This window comes from Calliphora vicina, chromosome 4 (assembly GCF_958450345.1).
Source record: "Calliphora vicina chromosome 4, idCalVici1.1, whole genome shotgun sequence".
Taxonomy (NCBI): Eukaryota; Metazoa; Arthropoda; class Insecta; order Diptera; family Calliphoridae; genus Calliphora; species Calliphora vicina.
In genome coordinates, this window is record NC_088783.1 from 56,306,196 (window position 1) to 56,320,496 (window position 14,301).

Consider the following 14,301-nt stretch of genomic DNA (forward strand, 5'->3'; position numbering starts at 1 on the left):
CAACTGATTTAGTAAAGAGCCTGTTTATTAAGGTACCTTACATGATTATTTTAGAGAGAACAGTTTAAAAACCCCTTTATACCATTTCTTTCCGGGTAGATCATATACAAATGGTGTGGTTTGCTGCTCTTCCTTCACGATTGATTGAACCGTGTTAAGTTAATCCTCACTTTCTTTGGAATTAGATAACACTGTTTGCGGCCCCATTCTCATAGGACCTTCGCAACCGTATAATTTGTCCTATATTTTTGAACGCGGAACTCCATATTGTTTACTGGCACCTAATACAGAAATCGGGCCTTCTCTCGCATAGAAAATATTTTAAGGCTTTTTCAGGATATTGGTGCATGGGTTTTTTTTCTGGAGTGTCCATATTTGGAATTCTAAGATGTTAGAATTAATAATACCTACTGAATCTCTAAATATTACTCTGTTTAACGATCTCCAGTCAAATAAAAAGCTGCTGCCGAGTTCAGCATGCTTGGTCTCCTATACTCGGCAGTTCTTAAAATGCTCAATTAAAACTGTGCCGACTATTGGGTAAACTCATTTCAAACTCATTTTCTCCAAATCTATTGTCAAGAGAGATGAGTAATAAACAAATTTGTAGAATTTGAGCTTAATACAAAAAATTAGCAATTTTCCTGAAGTCGGCATCACTATGCCGACTATTGAAAATCATAGAAATTTTTGTTCCTAATGACGGCATCAATTAAAATAACCAAAAAAAATATTTTTTGTGAAAACTTTCACATTGTATGTAATATTTAAACAAAGTTTTATCTGTTAACACCACTCTGGTAAAAATATTACTTAAATTGATATGGTTACTAACTTGTTTTAGTTGGCCTTGCCACTAAAAAATTTCTTAAAAAACAGGCACTTCCGCACCAGTTGAAAGATGGTCACTTAATGAGGATAAAAATAGATGAAAATACTCATCTCACCCAAATTTAAACATTACATAAAGATAAATGAGTGTATGTTTAATTAAAGTTAAATCTTACTTTTGTATAAAATTATCGTTATTCTTATTTATTAAGCTTTTAAGTCAAAAATGCCGACTACTGGGTCATGCCGACTATAGGAGCGTTTACCCTATGTATCTACACAAATTTTGCTCCAAATAAGTTTTATATGAACTGAATTAATGTTACCTAATTTTATGATGATCGGTCCATTATTAGTTATTTTCATTCATTTCATACTAAATGCTATAAAAAATTAAAAGTTCAACTTTAACCTTAAATTGCGCAAAAACTTCTGAACCGATTTTAATGAAATTAAAACTGGAGAAAAATTCAAGAAGTTATCTGTCCACCAAAAAATTTCTAAAATATCTCTATCGGTTCAAAAGTTACAGAGTTTTGGCCGATGATAAACGAAAATGAGCCACTGTGCGGCGTTTGTTTTTCTGTTTATCTTCTTTATCCATCCGTGTTCGTCTTCTTCTTTTTATTTATTCAAATTCTTAAATTAAAAAAAAAATTAAATTTTCCTTTTTTTTATTTTTATTTATTTAAATTCAAAACCAAGCCCATTGGGCCAAATATGGCTTATATTCTACTCAACAATAATACATTTAAAATTATAAAAATGATTTTAATTATGACAAAATAATATATAAAAATTTTTAATATAAATTAATACAAAATAATAATAATACTTTAAAAATGTAGCGATAACAAAGTTGTTAATGGAAACGAATATATTTAAGAATTGCATAGTTAAGAATTATGTTCTTTCAAATAATTAATTAGTTTTTAAACGAACTTTAAAATTTTCTCTTATTAACTCTGGCAACTCTTAAATTTCCTTAGTCTTAAAATATTAACCTGGCAATGATAAAGATAATATGTCCAAATGGCAATACCTAACATGTTTACATTTTTAACGAGGGTTCTATAGCTGAAACAAAAAGTCGACTTTTCGACCTTTCGACTTTTTCCGTTTTTTAAAAAGTCGACTTTTCGACTTTTGGTAATTTATGAAAAGTCGACTTTTCGAACTTTCGACTGGTTTCTACATTTATTGATGCGCCTTTTGTAATGTTTAGCTATAAAAATTAAATTTATAATGGCGATAATAGTTAGAAGAATGTTGTAAGAATTTTTGTGTAGAAAAAGCTTTTTTTTAAATCAAAAAATGCAAGTGCAATATTTTCTAATATAAAAAGTCGACTTTTATCTTCTATTCGACTCTTATCGACTATTTTCGACTTTTATCGACTGTTCGACTTTTGAGATAACATAATCGATTGTTAGACTTTTTTCCGACCAAAAAGTCGAAATCGACCCTAGTACTTACTAGGGTTCTATAGCTGAAACAAAAAGTAGACTTTTCGACCTTTCGAACTTTCGACTTTTTTCGTTTTTTAAAAAGTCGACTTTTCGAACTTTCGACTTTTGGTAATTTATAAAAGTCGACTTTCCGAACTTTCGACTTTTTAGTTAAATCGACTTTTTTAGACTATTTCGACTTTCCGACTATTTTCGACTTTTTTCAACTTTTTACCATTTCTTGTAAAAAATATATAGTTTCTACATTTATTGATGCGCCTTTTGTAATGTTTAGCAATAAAAATGAAATTTATCATGGCGATAATAGTTAGAAGAATGTTGTAAGAATTTTTGTGTAGAAAAAGCTTTATTTTATAAACATTTATTACATATATTAGCATACACTACAAAAAATGCAAGTGCAATATTTTTTAACAATCTAAAAAGTCGACTTTTATCTTCTATTCGACTCTTATCGACTATTCGACTTTTGAGATAACATAATCGATTGTTCGACTTTTTTCCGACCAAAAAGTCGATTTCGACTTTTTTCAGCAAAAAGTCGATTATTCGAACAATCGACTTATAGAACCCTAGTAACGATTACTTTTTACCTACAGAGTTGTATTTTGTATTTGTTTTTCAAGATTTCCACTGCGCTGCCACAGCGCAGCAAAATCCTGCTTGTCAGTCAGACCTTTCAAACACCCCATCTAAATTACATGGTGTGTTTGTCAGTCATGGTGAAGCAGGGAAAAGTCAAATTGTCAGTCAGGTAAGGTTTACGTGTGTTCGTGTGAGGTGACGGTTTGAAGAGGTTTTCTGTCGCAGAATTTGTTTTTCGTTATCTATTCACATTGTATTTTTCATAACAAATAGCGAAGAAAGTGTAAAGCAGATGTAACAAAAAGTGCATAATTTAATGAAAATCTATCAAATTCTTAAGAAATTCTAACTAAAATAATTATATATTATTGATTAATAAATAATTACAATATTTTTATTATTTTAAATAAAAAATTAAGAGAAATGTAGTTAAAATTGCCGAAAAAACATTATGCAAGTGTAAACGCAATGAAAAAAAGGAAAACAAACAAAACTGTACTTCTTTGGTGGTTGCAATATTTGTGAAATTTAATAATTAAATGAAATTACTCATGAAAATAAACAAACGTGAAAGAATTAAAAGAGTTTTTTGTACTACAAATATTTAAGGCGGTAAAAAACAGACAGACATGTACGAGTGTGTAGAAGAATAATTTGTTTAATAATAGAAAAAGAACACAAACAGTCATGGCACCAAAAGTTCCCGAAAAACAACATACTCAACAACAACCGCCGCAACAACATCACCAACACCAGCAGCCGCTCAACAATAACTCAATAGTTATCAAACATTCCAATCCATTTCATATCTCAGCTTATACATTATGCCACAATAAACGTTTAAAATTGAAACGTTCCAAATATGGGGAGTATTTACGGAATGCCTATCGCAACAATCGAGCTACCCCACAAAAGAACAATCGCAAGACTGAGGTGTATAGACAGAACTTGCATTATTTGCAGGCTGATGTGACCATTGATCTACTCTCCGACGACGAGGCAGCAAGTAGTGATGCAAAGAATCCTGTGAGTGTTTATCCTGAACGTATGTGTTTGGAAAGAGCGGCAATATTGGGTTTAATGCCCGTGGAGAGGGCAAAAAATCCGCCGCCTTTAGTGCCGATTTCAACTAATCAACGGCAAATGCCACAGATAAAGATGACACAGCAACCTCTATTATTGGTGTCCAAGCCACAACAACAACCTCGCAAACGTAAATCAAGACCTCAAAAGCGACGTTCATTGCCGGCTCCACCCAAGACTCCCATTCTAATGAATTCTGAATCTATAGTATTGAGCGATGATAGCAACGATGTGCCCCAGATAATGCTACCACCACCATCACTACCACATACATTGTCTATGGGGATATTACAGCCGCCTGATCTATCAGTGACATGTCCTACCTCCTCTCAAATACCCTGCCTGCCTCAACAAAATACCATGCAAGTCGATGAAGAGGTAACCATATCATTGGTGCCCCGTTCTCTAAACGCAACCGCATGTGCCAGTCGTAGTTCAACGCTAAATACTTCCAATCCTGCTGCGGCGCATCAGGAAGTATTTCCCATGCTACCCGATGAAACGACAGTTCATACCGTGATAGCCAATCGTATTTATGAATTGTCCCTTACCAAACTCAGAGAAGGTTTGGCTTCTTGCGGCATACCCGAATTCGCTGATGGCCAACAGAAAATATCACCGCAAAGACGTAAAGGTATGGTACAACAGCCACCTGTGGTATCACCGCCTCAGGCACCCATATCTCTAAAACTATCCAGCGATTTAAGCATTTCATTGATCTCAGACGATGAAGACGAAACCCGCCACAAGAATCGCCAGCATGAGCCCATACTTAGTCCCGCCTTTTTGCAAAAGTTACCTGTAAATGTGTCGATAGCACCGGTGCCCATGAGGCAACAAAACACTAATCATACAACAGAACCTAGAAAACTTAAATTGGGTTAAAATAAGTAACGTCATCATGAATCGAGTCATCTTAAAATACATACGTCCCCCCTAACCCCCCAAACTGTCCATTAAACAATTATTCATTCCTTTAAAATAAATCCCTCCCTTTACTTTTTTTATTAGTTACGTAGTGCATATATATTTTTATATTTTTTTAGGTAATTTGAATTTTATTTTCTTGTCATCTATGTCTGTTTAGGCCGACCTTTTATTAAGCCATACTTATATATGGTTTAAGCCAACAATTCTCCTTTCTTTTTTAATTTACTAAGTGTATTCCTTATTTTTAAGCTAAACTTTAATTTTCAAGTCGTATTTGAAAATATATATTTTTTTAAAAAACCTTTCTTTCAAGCAACATTATCAATTGTAAGAATACAAATGAATTAATATCCATCCTATTACTAATTAATTGTTTAAAAAGTATCCATTTTATAAATAGAATTTTTGCATTTAAAATTATAATTCAAACAAGCAGTATGAATCGGTTTTCATAAACGGCAAGAACATGGTTTAACAAGATATACATAAAGAAAATATATATAAAGAAAAGTTTAATTCTTATAGAAAATTATTTTAAATTATACATTTATAGGTAATAAAATATGTAACGCTACTGGAGAGCTTTGTACATATTTCAATACTAATATTGTATTTCTTTGTTGTTCATATTTTTTTAAATTAAAAATGGATTTTACAAATTTGTTTGCCGCCGTTACTAAAGAAAAAAATATTGATTCATGAAATTGTCATTATCAATATGTATTTCTAATTTATTAATTAAAATTTTCTTACATTTAAAAACTTGGTGTTTAGCAATTGAAAGAAGGTTGTAACATTATGTCGCAAGTATTTAACTAACAATTTAGTATTTATCGAATATTAGAAGAACTCATTTTTACTACTTTCTTCAAAGGTTTAACATGCCTAGAAATAATTTGCATAAGTTTAAAGTAAATGATTGAGATTTATTTATTATAAATTGCTCTCAAAAATGTCTCTTATTTGTTTGGTATTTACTTTAAACTTTAGTTTATTTCTTTTTCTTAAACATAAGCCTTTTTTACTCGATTTTTTTTTTATTTGCTTGCTTTATATTTATTTTTTTTAACAACATATTAACATTTTGGATTAAAAACCTATCGTACAAAAAAAAAAGAAAATATCGTTAATAATTTATCTTTTTAAAACTAAATTTTGAAAACTAAAAAAAAACAACTAAACATTATTAAGTATATATACATGCATATGTATTTAAGTGATATATATCAATAAAAATAATATATTTATGAAATAAATTAAAATTACATAAATGTGAATATTTTAAAAATTAATATATACCATTAGTTTGATGGGGGTAAAATGAAATAAAAAGAAAATAGAATACAAGTATATAAAATAAGGTAAGGTAAACAAATTTGACGAGAGCATAAGTGTAGGAAGACCTACAAGTTTACAAAACTCAAGTAATCCAGAGTGCTGAACATAGTGAGCAATTCTTTTTTGAGAATATTTGTATTGCTTAAATTTTATTACAAAAAAATTCTCTACACTATACGGTAACCTCGTTAATATAGATCCAAAATCTTGTCGATCGAAAAATATTTTTATTATGCATCGCCAATTCAAAGTTAATCAGCCCAATTATGAAAAAAAATTCCTCGGCATATTTTTCAAATTCAATGTTAAAAATAAGAAAAGGTAAAAAAGCTCCCAAGGAATTTTTATTCATAATTGAGCTGAATATATCCAAATTTCATAATTTTCCTTTGAAACTAATAAGGAAATTCTTTGATCCAGCACAATAACGACTGGACCGCCATTTTTATAAACAAATTAAACATTAACCCACTTGTTTTCTAAACCGAATCCCATTAACGTTCTCGTTTTCTAAAAAAATTATTTTATTTTGATGTCCTGAAAATGGAATCCACATGTACATCAATTTAACTGAGCGATAAAAAAAAATGTTTGTTCGGATACGCTACTCCTTTTGATCGGTTACTGCTTTGAATAAATATTCAATGCTTCAAAATCGAAACATGTCTTGGATGAAGATACATCCATCATCTGTTATCTGATGTTAAGCGAGCTCATCTAAACTAAAATATTAGATTTATAGTCCCACAGATACATTTCAGAAAAAAGGTGTACTTGGGTGTTTAAAATGTGCCACCCAATCGGAAGATGTTATATATTATTCATGCAAATGGTGGCAACTGTCAGTTTTTATTTGTTCGCAGTCGCGCCTCTAGTTCTACCATATGCCTATGGCCATTAATCAATGCATTTTACGCCGAGTTTCTTGATATTAAATAGCATTGTTATATTGATGTATCAGTCATATGTATTAGTTAATTGGGGGCTTCGGAAAGTTGAAAATTTCGACAGACGGACGTCTCTATCTATAACGATCCAGAATACTTTATGGAACGGCGAATTAAATATGTTTACATTACAAACGGAAGGACAAATTTATATATATCCTTACCACTCATGGAGAATGGTATAATAAAAACAACACAATTTAAGTCAAAATATGTATAAATCCACATATATTTCTATACACAAAGAAAACTTAACTTCTAAAACTACAAACAAGCTACTTAAAACATACAGACATAATTATAAAATCCTCTAACTGTAATATTACTTCTTATGACGTTTGCCACCCTTGCCGCCTCTGCCTCCGGATTTTTTGCCAAAATCAACTTCACTAACCAATAAAGGATTACTGGATTGACTTTCATAGGCGGCCTTAGCGGAGGATTGGAAATAACGTGGAGTCTTGTTGTTAGTTGAGGATATCGTTGTGGTAGCTAAACGTTTTAAGGCTTTGGGTACTATATACTCAGGAACTTGTGATAAATGTGGTTGAACTTTCACCGTCTTCAAAGGTTTGTCATGACGTAAAACTTGCAAATCACGGGCGTTTTCATTAAAGAAACCCTTTAATTTTTCACTGTTGAAAATTTCGATTTTGATTTCTTTCACACGAGCCTCATGGACAGCAATACGGGTAACAGCACGCCAGGCATCGCGGGCGCGATAACGGAAGGGTTCTACTTCTTCCATTTTGAATTGGTAATTTCTAACAAAAAAAAAATAAATTAGTTCAAAATAATTAATGTATTAAAATCCAACAACTCACTTGATTACTTGTTCATCACTCATATAACCCTCCTTTAGACGTTCTTCTACTGACTCATTGATTTTGGCATCTTTGATGCTAACAAATGACAACACAGTACCCTTGTTATTACCTCTAGCTGTACGCCCAGCACGATGTATATACGAACTGACATCTTGTGGGAAATCAAAGTTAATAACATTTGAAACACAATGAAAATCAATGCCTCTAGAAGCTCCAGATTCACGATCGGATTTATTGCGGCCCGGATTTTCCAACATATGCTCATCAGAGGCTATGATGAAATCATAAATACCCTGATTGAATTGATTGATGGTGTGTATACGGATTTTGGCTGGCAATTCAGAGTTTAGGACACAGGACTTTATGCTAAATTGTTCCAAGAACAATTTTAATCTGTAAAAGAAGATATAAATATTTTAGAATGAAAATGTTTTCAAATAATCAGAGGCTTCGAGTTGTTAAAATGTTTCATCAGAGAGAAGATTAGTAATGTAAATCATTTAGAGGCCAACTGTTAAACAGATGCCTCTTCATTTTAACATCGATAACTAATTTTTCATCATTTGAAAATTTCAAATTGAAATAAAGCTGAAGAGTGCAATATTCAGCCTTGCCGAATCTTATATACCCTACATTAAAGTATACTTTAAGAAATATATTAAAAACAAAAATGTGGTAAAACAAATTTTATCGAAAAAAGATGAACAAACTTTTACCACACATGTTGAAGGGTAAGAAAAATATTTTTGTTAAAAAAATTTTATTGGTGAAAAATATTTTTTTAGTAAAAGAAATTATATTTTGTTAAAATAAAAATGGTTTTTGATGAAAAAATTTTCGGTAAAAAAATTAGATTTGAAAAAAGATTTTTGCGTATTTTGACCCTTTGGCGATCCGAATTTCTATGGCGTTATATACTTCGTTGGAAAGAACTTTGAAATGTCTATCATTATTTATCCATATTGTCTATGTTAATGACTTAGTAATCTAGTTTAAGGTAGATTTATCCGAATTTAAATAGAAACCGAACCGGTCTATAGCGGATATATTGATGTATCAATCATGTATGTAAGTTATTTGGGGGCTTCGGAAAGTTGATTTCAACAGACATATGGCTATATAGGCTGCGCTACCTATTACGATCTTGAATATTAATAATCTATCGGGACGCAAAATTTAAACGGAATGCCAAACTTATATATACACAAAACTAAGGTAAAATTGATCAAAATTACTTAAGAAATACAAACAAAAATTAACTTACTTATAACAGCGATCCACGGTATTGACAAAAATCACATTTTTACCACGTATCAGACGCAACTTTAGCAATGCATACAAAATCGCTGGTTTATCGTTCTCCTCAGCCAATATACGCTGATGTGACAGTTGACTTTCTGGTACCAATTCTGGTTCTTCCAATTTCAAGATAACCGGATTATTCAAGATGACATTCTTCATGTTCATCACATCATCGGTAATGGTGGCTGAAACCAAAACGGCCTGGTAAATGGCTGGCAAATATTCCACCAATTTTTTGAAATCCTTTTCGAAACCAAAAGAAAATACCAAATCTGCCTCATCCACCACCAATGTCTCCAAACGTTTCAAATCCATGGCTCCTGACTGTAAATGTGATAATACCTTGGCTGGTGTAGTAATTATAACATCGGGTCTTTCGGACAGCAGATGGCGTTGTGCCACCACATCCGTTGAGGAAAGATCTACTACGCGCAATACTTTGCCACATTTTTCACTCATTTGTTCCATGGCATTGCGGGTCTGTTGGCAGAGTTCCTTGCTGGGTGCCAACACTAAAGCACTGGTGCACTGTTCGTCAGCATTCATTTTGGAATTTAGAATTTTTTGTATTAACGGCAAAGCAAAGGCTGCTGTTTTGCCGGAACCTGTTCTGGCCTTAACTATGACATCTTTACCTTCCAGCAATAAAGGTATGGCGGCTTCCTGGATGAGTGTAGGTTCGGTCCAGCCTAATTTTGAAATGGCCTGTAAAATAATATAAAATTTAACGTAAATAACTATTATTTTCATGTTTATTATAAAAATTACCTTTAGTATACGATCATCTAATTCCATTTCATGGAATTGTTTAAGTTGTCGTTTGGCAGCCATTATATTTTAAAATATTTCACTGTTTTTCTACAAATGTTTTCCAAAAAATTCTAAAATCCCAAATGCACGTTGTGGTGCAGTGATGCCTACTATTAAACAACTAAATGCGTTGCAGGTTTTATATTAAACACGCTTAAAAATATTGAATACAATTTTTGATAAAAAATCAAAGTTTGTTATTGAATACAATTTGTTGGCAATTAAAATTAATAAGAATTTTAAATTTATTTCACTTTGAGATTCGCTTCTATTATTATTAGCTATTTACAACAAAATTTATAATTCTTTAAAAGTATTAAAATTTGGTTGTATAAAAAACGCTAAATTAGCAAATATGTTAGTGGCTGCTTCTTATTTATTGCACAATGTACAAGGAAATGATAACCCTCCATATCACAAATTTAGTGTTGCTAACATTACTCATCATAATTCGCTAAATGTTTATAAAATCGTTCGAAAGCTCTGTGGTTCCAATCAAAAATCTAACTGGGCAAAAATATAAAAGTTTGTGTCTTCAGAATAAAGCAAGTCGCTTGTGTTTGTAGAAGTCAGAGGTAAGCTCGGGTTAAGGAAGAAAAAAAATGTTGTTGGGCAAGAGACTATAGTCTAAATTGCCTTCGACATTTTATTAATTTAATTTTCTTTTTAATTTTTTGCCATTAACACAGAAGACAAATATGCAAACCAAAATATAGATACAAAATTAGTAACAAAAATTTTCAACATCGAACAACGTATTATACAACCTGTAAATTGTGCTGGTAACCAAATCATATAATTCTTTTCCATTATATTAAGAAAATCCTCATGTAATATATTCCACAAATTAGCTTTTGTTAACGAAATACCATTTAGCACCCCGGTCAAAGTAATAATCCCAAAATTTAAAGTTGGAGCCAAAAATATTTGTGTATTAAGGGTTTTTTGAATTGATTCGGCTAAAGGTGTAACATTTTTGGCTACAGATTTATGCATTATTGTTGACCAACGAGCCAGTAAAGGGCCAGTAAAGAACACGCCTATTAAAGCATATTTAATTGTACGTCTTTTGTGAATTTCGCTCCAATCTCGTTCTTCCACACAAGTTTGAGATAAAATGTCAGCAGTACCCATTATAATGCCACTATTAAGGCTTTTCAAAATATATGGAATAAATATCTTTATGGTACTAAATTTGGAAGCAGCAGAAGAGCACATTATAAATTTAAATTGGATAATAAAATATAAAAAGTTTTATTAAATAAAATTCAGTTTGAAATCTTTTCAATAATTTTAATTTTCTTCACAAGAACAAATAATCACAATTTTTACATGAGTATATACCTACTTTACTTTTATTCAACAATCAATTTTTCCAATTTATTATTCGGTTTTTGCAGCACTTCATCTTTATGTAAAATTCCCGATAAATAGGCATACCAAAGTACAGCAAATAAGTTAGCAAAACCAATTTGTAGTGTCGGCTGTATACATAGACTACCAAAGAATTGTACACCAGGCCACAACATATAATGACGTTTAATTATATACGGAAAATATTCACTTATATGCTTTTCAAGTTCCACCACAGACTCATTTTCCAATACACTTGACATTGTAATAATACCCAAATTAATACAGGGCGCCAAATAAATTTGATCACAAAATAGTTGTTTTAAAGTTCGCGTAGTATGACTGTGACTAGCATTAACAATGATACTAACCAAACTTTTCCAATACGTTAAAATGGGGCCCATAAAACACAAACCAATTGTAGCAAATTTTGCAGAACGCTTCCAATTTATATGCTTGATTTCTTTGGCACCATTATAATGTTGCATTAGAACATCTCCGGCTCCCATAAGAAAGGCAATACGACAACTTCCGGTCACGTAATGAAAAATGGTAATTATTGTAGATTTAACTTGACCAGCCGAAAATACGCTCATAATTTTAGACTTTTTTTTAAATTTTTTAATAATTTTTAAGACATACAATTTTGATTTTATTTGCTTAAAATAAATAAAAGCGTTTGTACAATTTTTATAAATAATAAAATAGAAAATTTAACAATTAAAAATGTTGACTATACATATAAAAAATAGCGATTTTTTATAGAATTAAAAATCATTTTAAAGGATGAAGAGTGTTTTTACCGAAAATAGTGAATTTTCTTCAGAAGTATTTTAAATATAATGTATAAAACATTTTGGCTTTGAATTTTATTATCTGTTTGAAACTATTTATATATGAAACAAGGAATACAAAATATCCAATTCTCATTCAAAAGCCTATATTTATTTTTATATAAATAAAACTTCAATTTAACGTTTCCCGTTATTTTAAAATATTTGACTAGAAAAGTCAGGTACATGATGAACAAGCAATTTTCCGTTACTTTGAAATACATTTAAAAGTAACGGAAAAAACTATTAATATATTATATTTTTCCTGTCTGGCAATATCAAATCTACATAAATCTACAGCGAAATCATTTTTGCAGACTTGGTAACACTTTTATTTATTTAATTATTCTAATCCAATTTCACAACAAATTTGTTATTTATTGTAAATATTCCAACTAGGAAAATCTATTATCTTGCCATCAACATGTTCGCCAGAACTGCATCCCGTATTACTCCCTATTTGGCTGAAGGTTCACGAGCTGCCGGTATAATGGCTGCTGGAGACGTTCTAGCTCAAACTTTGGTTGAGAAAAAAGATTTCAAAGACATCGATTACGTGCGCACAATTAAATTTGGATCACTGGGTTTACTTTTTGTGGGACCGACACTCAAATATTGGTATGCTTTATTGGACCGCAGCATATCAACAAATCAAAATCGCCTACAACGTACAGTGAAAAAAATGTTGGTAGATCAAGCCATTATGGCTCCAGCTCTGAATTTATCCATAACAGCTCTGGTAGGAGTGATAAACGAAGAGAGCAGTGATACCATTAAGGAACGTATAAAAGTTCAGTATCCTGATATTATGAAGAACAATTACATGTTGTGGCCAGCAGTACAAATGATAAACTTTAGTATTGTGCCATTAAAATATCAGGTGGTATTTGTGCAACTGGTGGCTGTAATATGGAATTGTTTTGTATCACAATTGCTAAATGATAAAAATGCAGTGAAACAGTGATTTCTTTAGTTTATGAACAAAAGTACATATGGTAAACAAAGAACGTGTTATGGAGGCGAATTCAACAGCTGGCTTTTGTTTACATTTTAATTTATAACTTTCAATACTAATATTGTACAATTTAAAATTATTTTTATTAAGCGGTTAAAAACATTGTAAATACATATATATTTATGTAATAAAAGATTGTTATTTTATACTGAATATCGCAGCACATACTTTGTCTGTTAAACGAGTTCGCGATTAACAATTATTTGTAAATATTCCAACTAGAAAAAGTATTTCTCTAGCCATTATCATGTTCACCAAAGCTGCAACCCGCATAACATCCTATTTACCGGAATGTTATCGAGCCGCCGGTATAATGGCCGCAGGAGATATTCTGGCACAAACAGTAGTGGAGAAAAAGGAGTTCAAAAACCTGGATTACGTACGTACAATAAAATACAGTTCTTTGGGTTTCCTATTTGTGGGACCGGTACTAAAATACTGGTTTGGCCTGTTGGATCGCAGCATAACGATAAAACAACAGCGTTTGCAACGTACAGTGAAAAAAGTTTTGGTAGATCAAGCCATTATGGCACCAGCTTTAAATTTATCAATAACTGCACTAGTGGGACTGATAAACGAGGAAAGCAGTGATACCATTAAGGAACGTATAAAAGTTCAGTATCCAGATATTATGAAGAACAACTACATCTTTTGGCCAGCGATACAAATGGTCAACTTTAGTATTGTACCTTTAAAATACCAAGTGGTATTTGTGCAACTGATAGCGGTAGTATGGAATTGTTTTGTATCCCAAATGTTGAATGATGAAATAGATGTTAAACAGTGAATGTCAACATTTACAAGGCGCAATGGCAATGGCGAATTACAGCTGACGTTTGTTTATGTTTTATTTCGTGGATTTTATTGTTAAAAACTGTAGTAAATAATATTGACTTTGTACAAATATTTAAAGATTACAATTAGTTAAATGTTTAAAACTTATTATTGTTCTTATTTATGTAATAAAAATGTTAAATA

At 31.3% G+C, this 14,301-nt stretch overlaps 5 protein-coding genes across 5 annotated transcripts; 3 read left to right on the forward strand and 2 right to left on the reverse strand.

Annotated features, from left to right (window-relative positions):
* Positions 1-3,207: 3,207 nt before the first annotated feature.
* Positions 3,208-5,552, forward strand: a6. The gene has a single exon (XM_065507945.1). It carries the CDS (start codon positions 3,573-3,575, stop codon positions 4,851-4,853), a length of 1,281 nt encoding a protein of 426 aa, XP_065364017.1. The 5' UTR covers positions 3,208-3,572; the 3' UTR covers positions 4,854-5,552.
* A 1,830-nt stretch (positions 5,553-7,382) lies between these two features.
* On the reverse strand, positions 7,383-10,242 carry Hlc (putative ATP-dependent RNA helicase DDX56). The gene is made up of 4 exons (XM_065508654.1): positions 10,081-10,242; positions 9,275-10,017; positions 8,008-8,403; positions 7,383-7,947 (listed from the first exon to the last, which is right to left on the reverse strand). Exons 1-4 carry the CDS (start codon positions 10,141-10,143, stop codon positions 7,506-7,508), a joined length of 1,644 nt encoding a protein of 547 aa, XP_065364726.1. The 5' UTR covers positions 10,144-10,242; the 3' UTR covers positions 7,383-7,505.
* Positions 10,243-11,477: 1,235 nt separating this feature from the next.
* Positions 11,478-12,071, reverse strand: LOC135958435 (mpv17-like protein). The gene has a single exon (XM_065509338.1). It carries the CDS (start codon positions 12,069-12,071, stop codon positions 11,478-11,480), a length of 594 nt encoding a protein of 197 aa, XP_065365410.1.
* A 607-nt stretch (positions 12,072-12,678) lies between these two features.
* LOC135959167 (mpv17-like protein) lies at positions 12,679-13,476 on the forward strand. The gene has a single exon (XM_065510238.1). The coding sequence runs from the start codon at positions 12,733-12,735 to the stop codon at positions 13,270-13,272; it is 540 nt and encodes a 179-aa protein (XP_065366310.1). The 5' UTR covers positions 12,679-12,732; the 3' UTR covers positions 13,273-13,476.
* Positions 13,477-13,547: 71 nt separating this feature from the next.
* LOC135959168 (mpv17-like protein) lies at positions 13,548-14,135 on the forward strand. The gene has a single exon (XM_065510239.1). The coding sequence runs from the start codon at positions 13,571-13,573 to the stop codon at positions 14,108-14,110; it is 540 nt and encodes a 179-aa protein (XP_065366311.1). The 5' UTR covers positions 13,548-13,570; the 3' UTR covers positions 14,111-14,135.
* Positions 14,136-14,301: the final 166 nt, after the last annotated feature.

Excerpts from the sequence above, each read along its gene's own strand:
- a6 (XM_065507945.1), top strand. The coding sequence starts at position 3,573 with ATGGCACCAAAAGTTCCCGAAAAACAACATACTCAACAACAACCGCCG.
- Hlc (XM_065508654.1), bottom strand. The coding sequence starts at position 10,143 with ATGGCTGCCAAACGACAACTTAAACAATTCCATGAAATGGAATTAGAT. Across the intron at positions 10,018-10,080 it reads TAGATGATCGTATACTAAAG|GCCATTTCAAAATTAGGCTG; the intron begins GTAATTTTTATA and ends ATTATTTTACAG. Across the intron at positions 7,948-8,007 it reads AGTGATGAACAAGTAATCAA|AAATTACCAATTCAAAATGG; the intron begins GTGAGTTGTTGG and ends TTTTTTTGTTAG.
- LOC135958435 (XM_065509338.1), bottom strand. The coding sequence starts at position 12,071 with ATGAGCGTATTTTCGGCTGGTCAAGTTAAATCTACAATAATTACCATT.
- LOC135959167 (XM_065510238.1), top strand. The coding sequence starts at position 12,733 with ATGTTCGCCAGAACTGCATCCCGTATTACTCCCTATTTGGCTGAAGGT.
- LOC135959168 (XM_065510239.1), top strand. The coding sequence starts at position 13,571 with ATGTTCACCAAAGCTGCAACCCGCATAACATCCTATTTACCGGAATGT.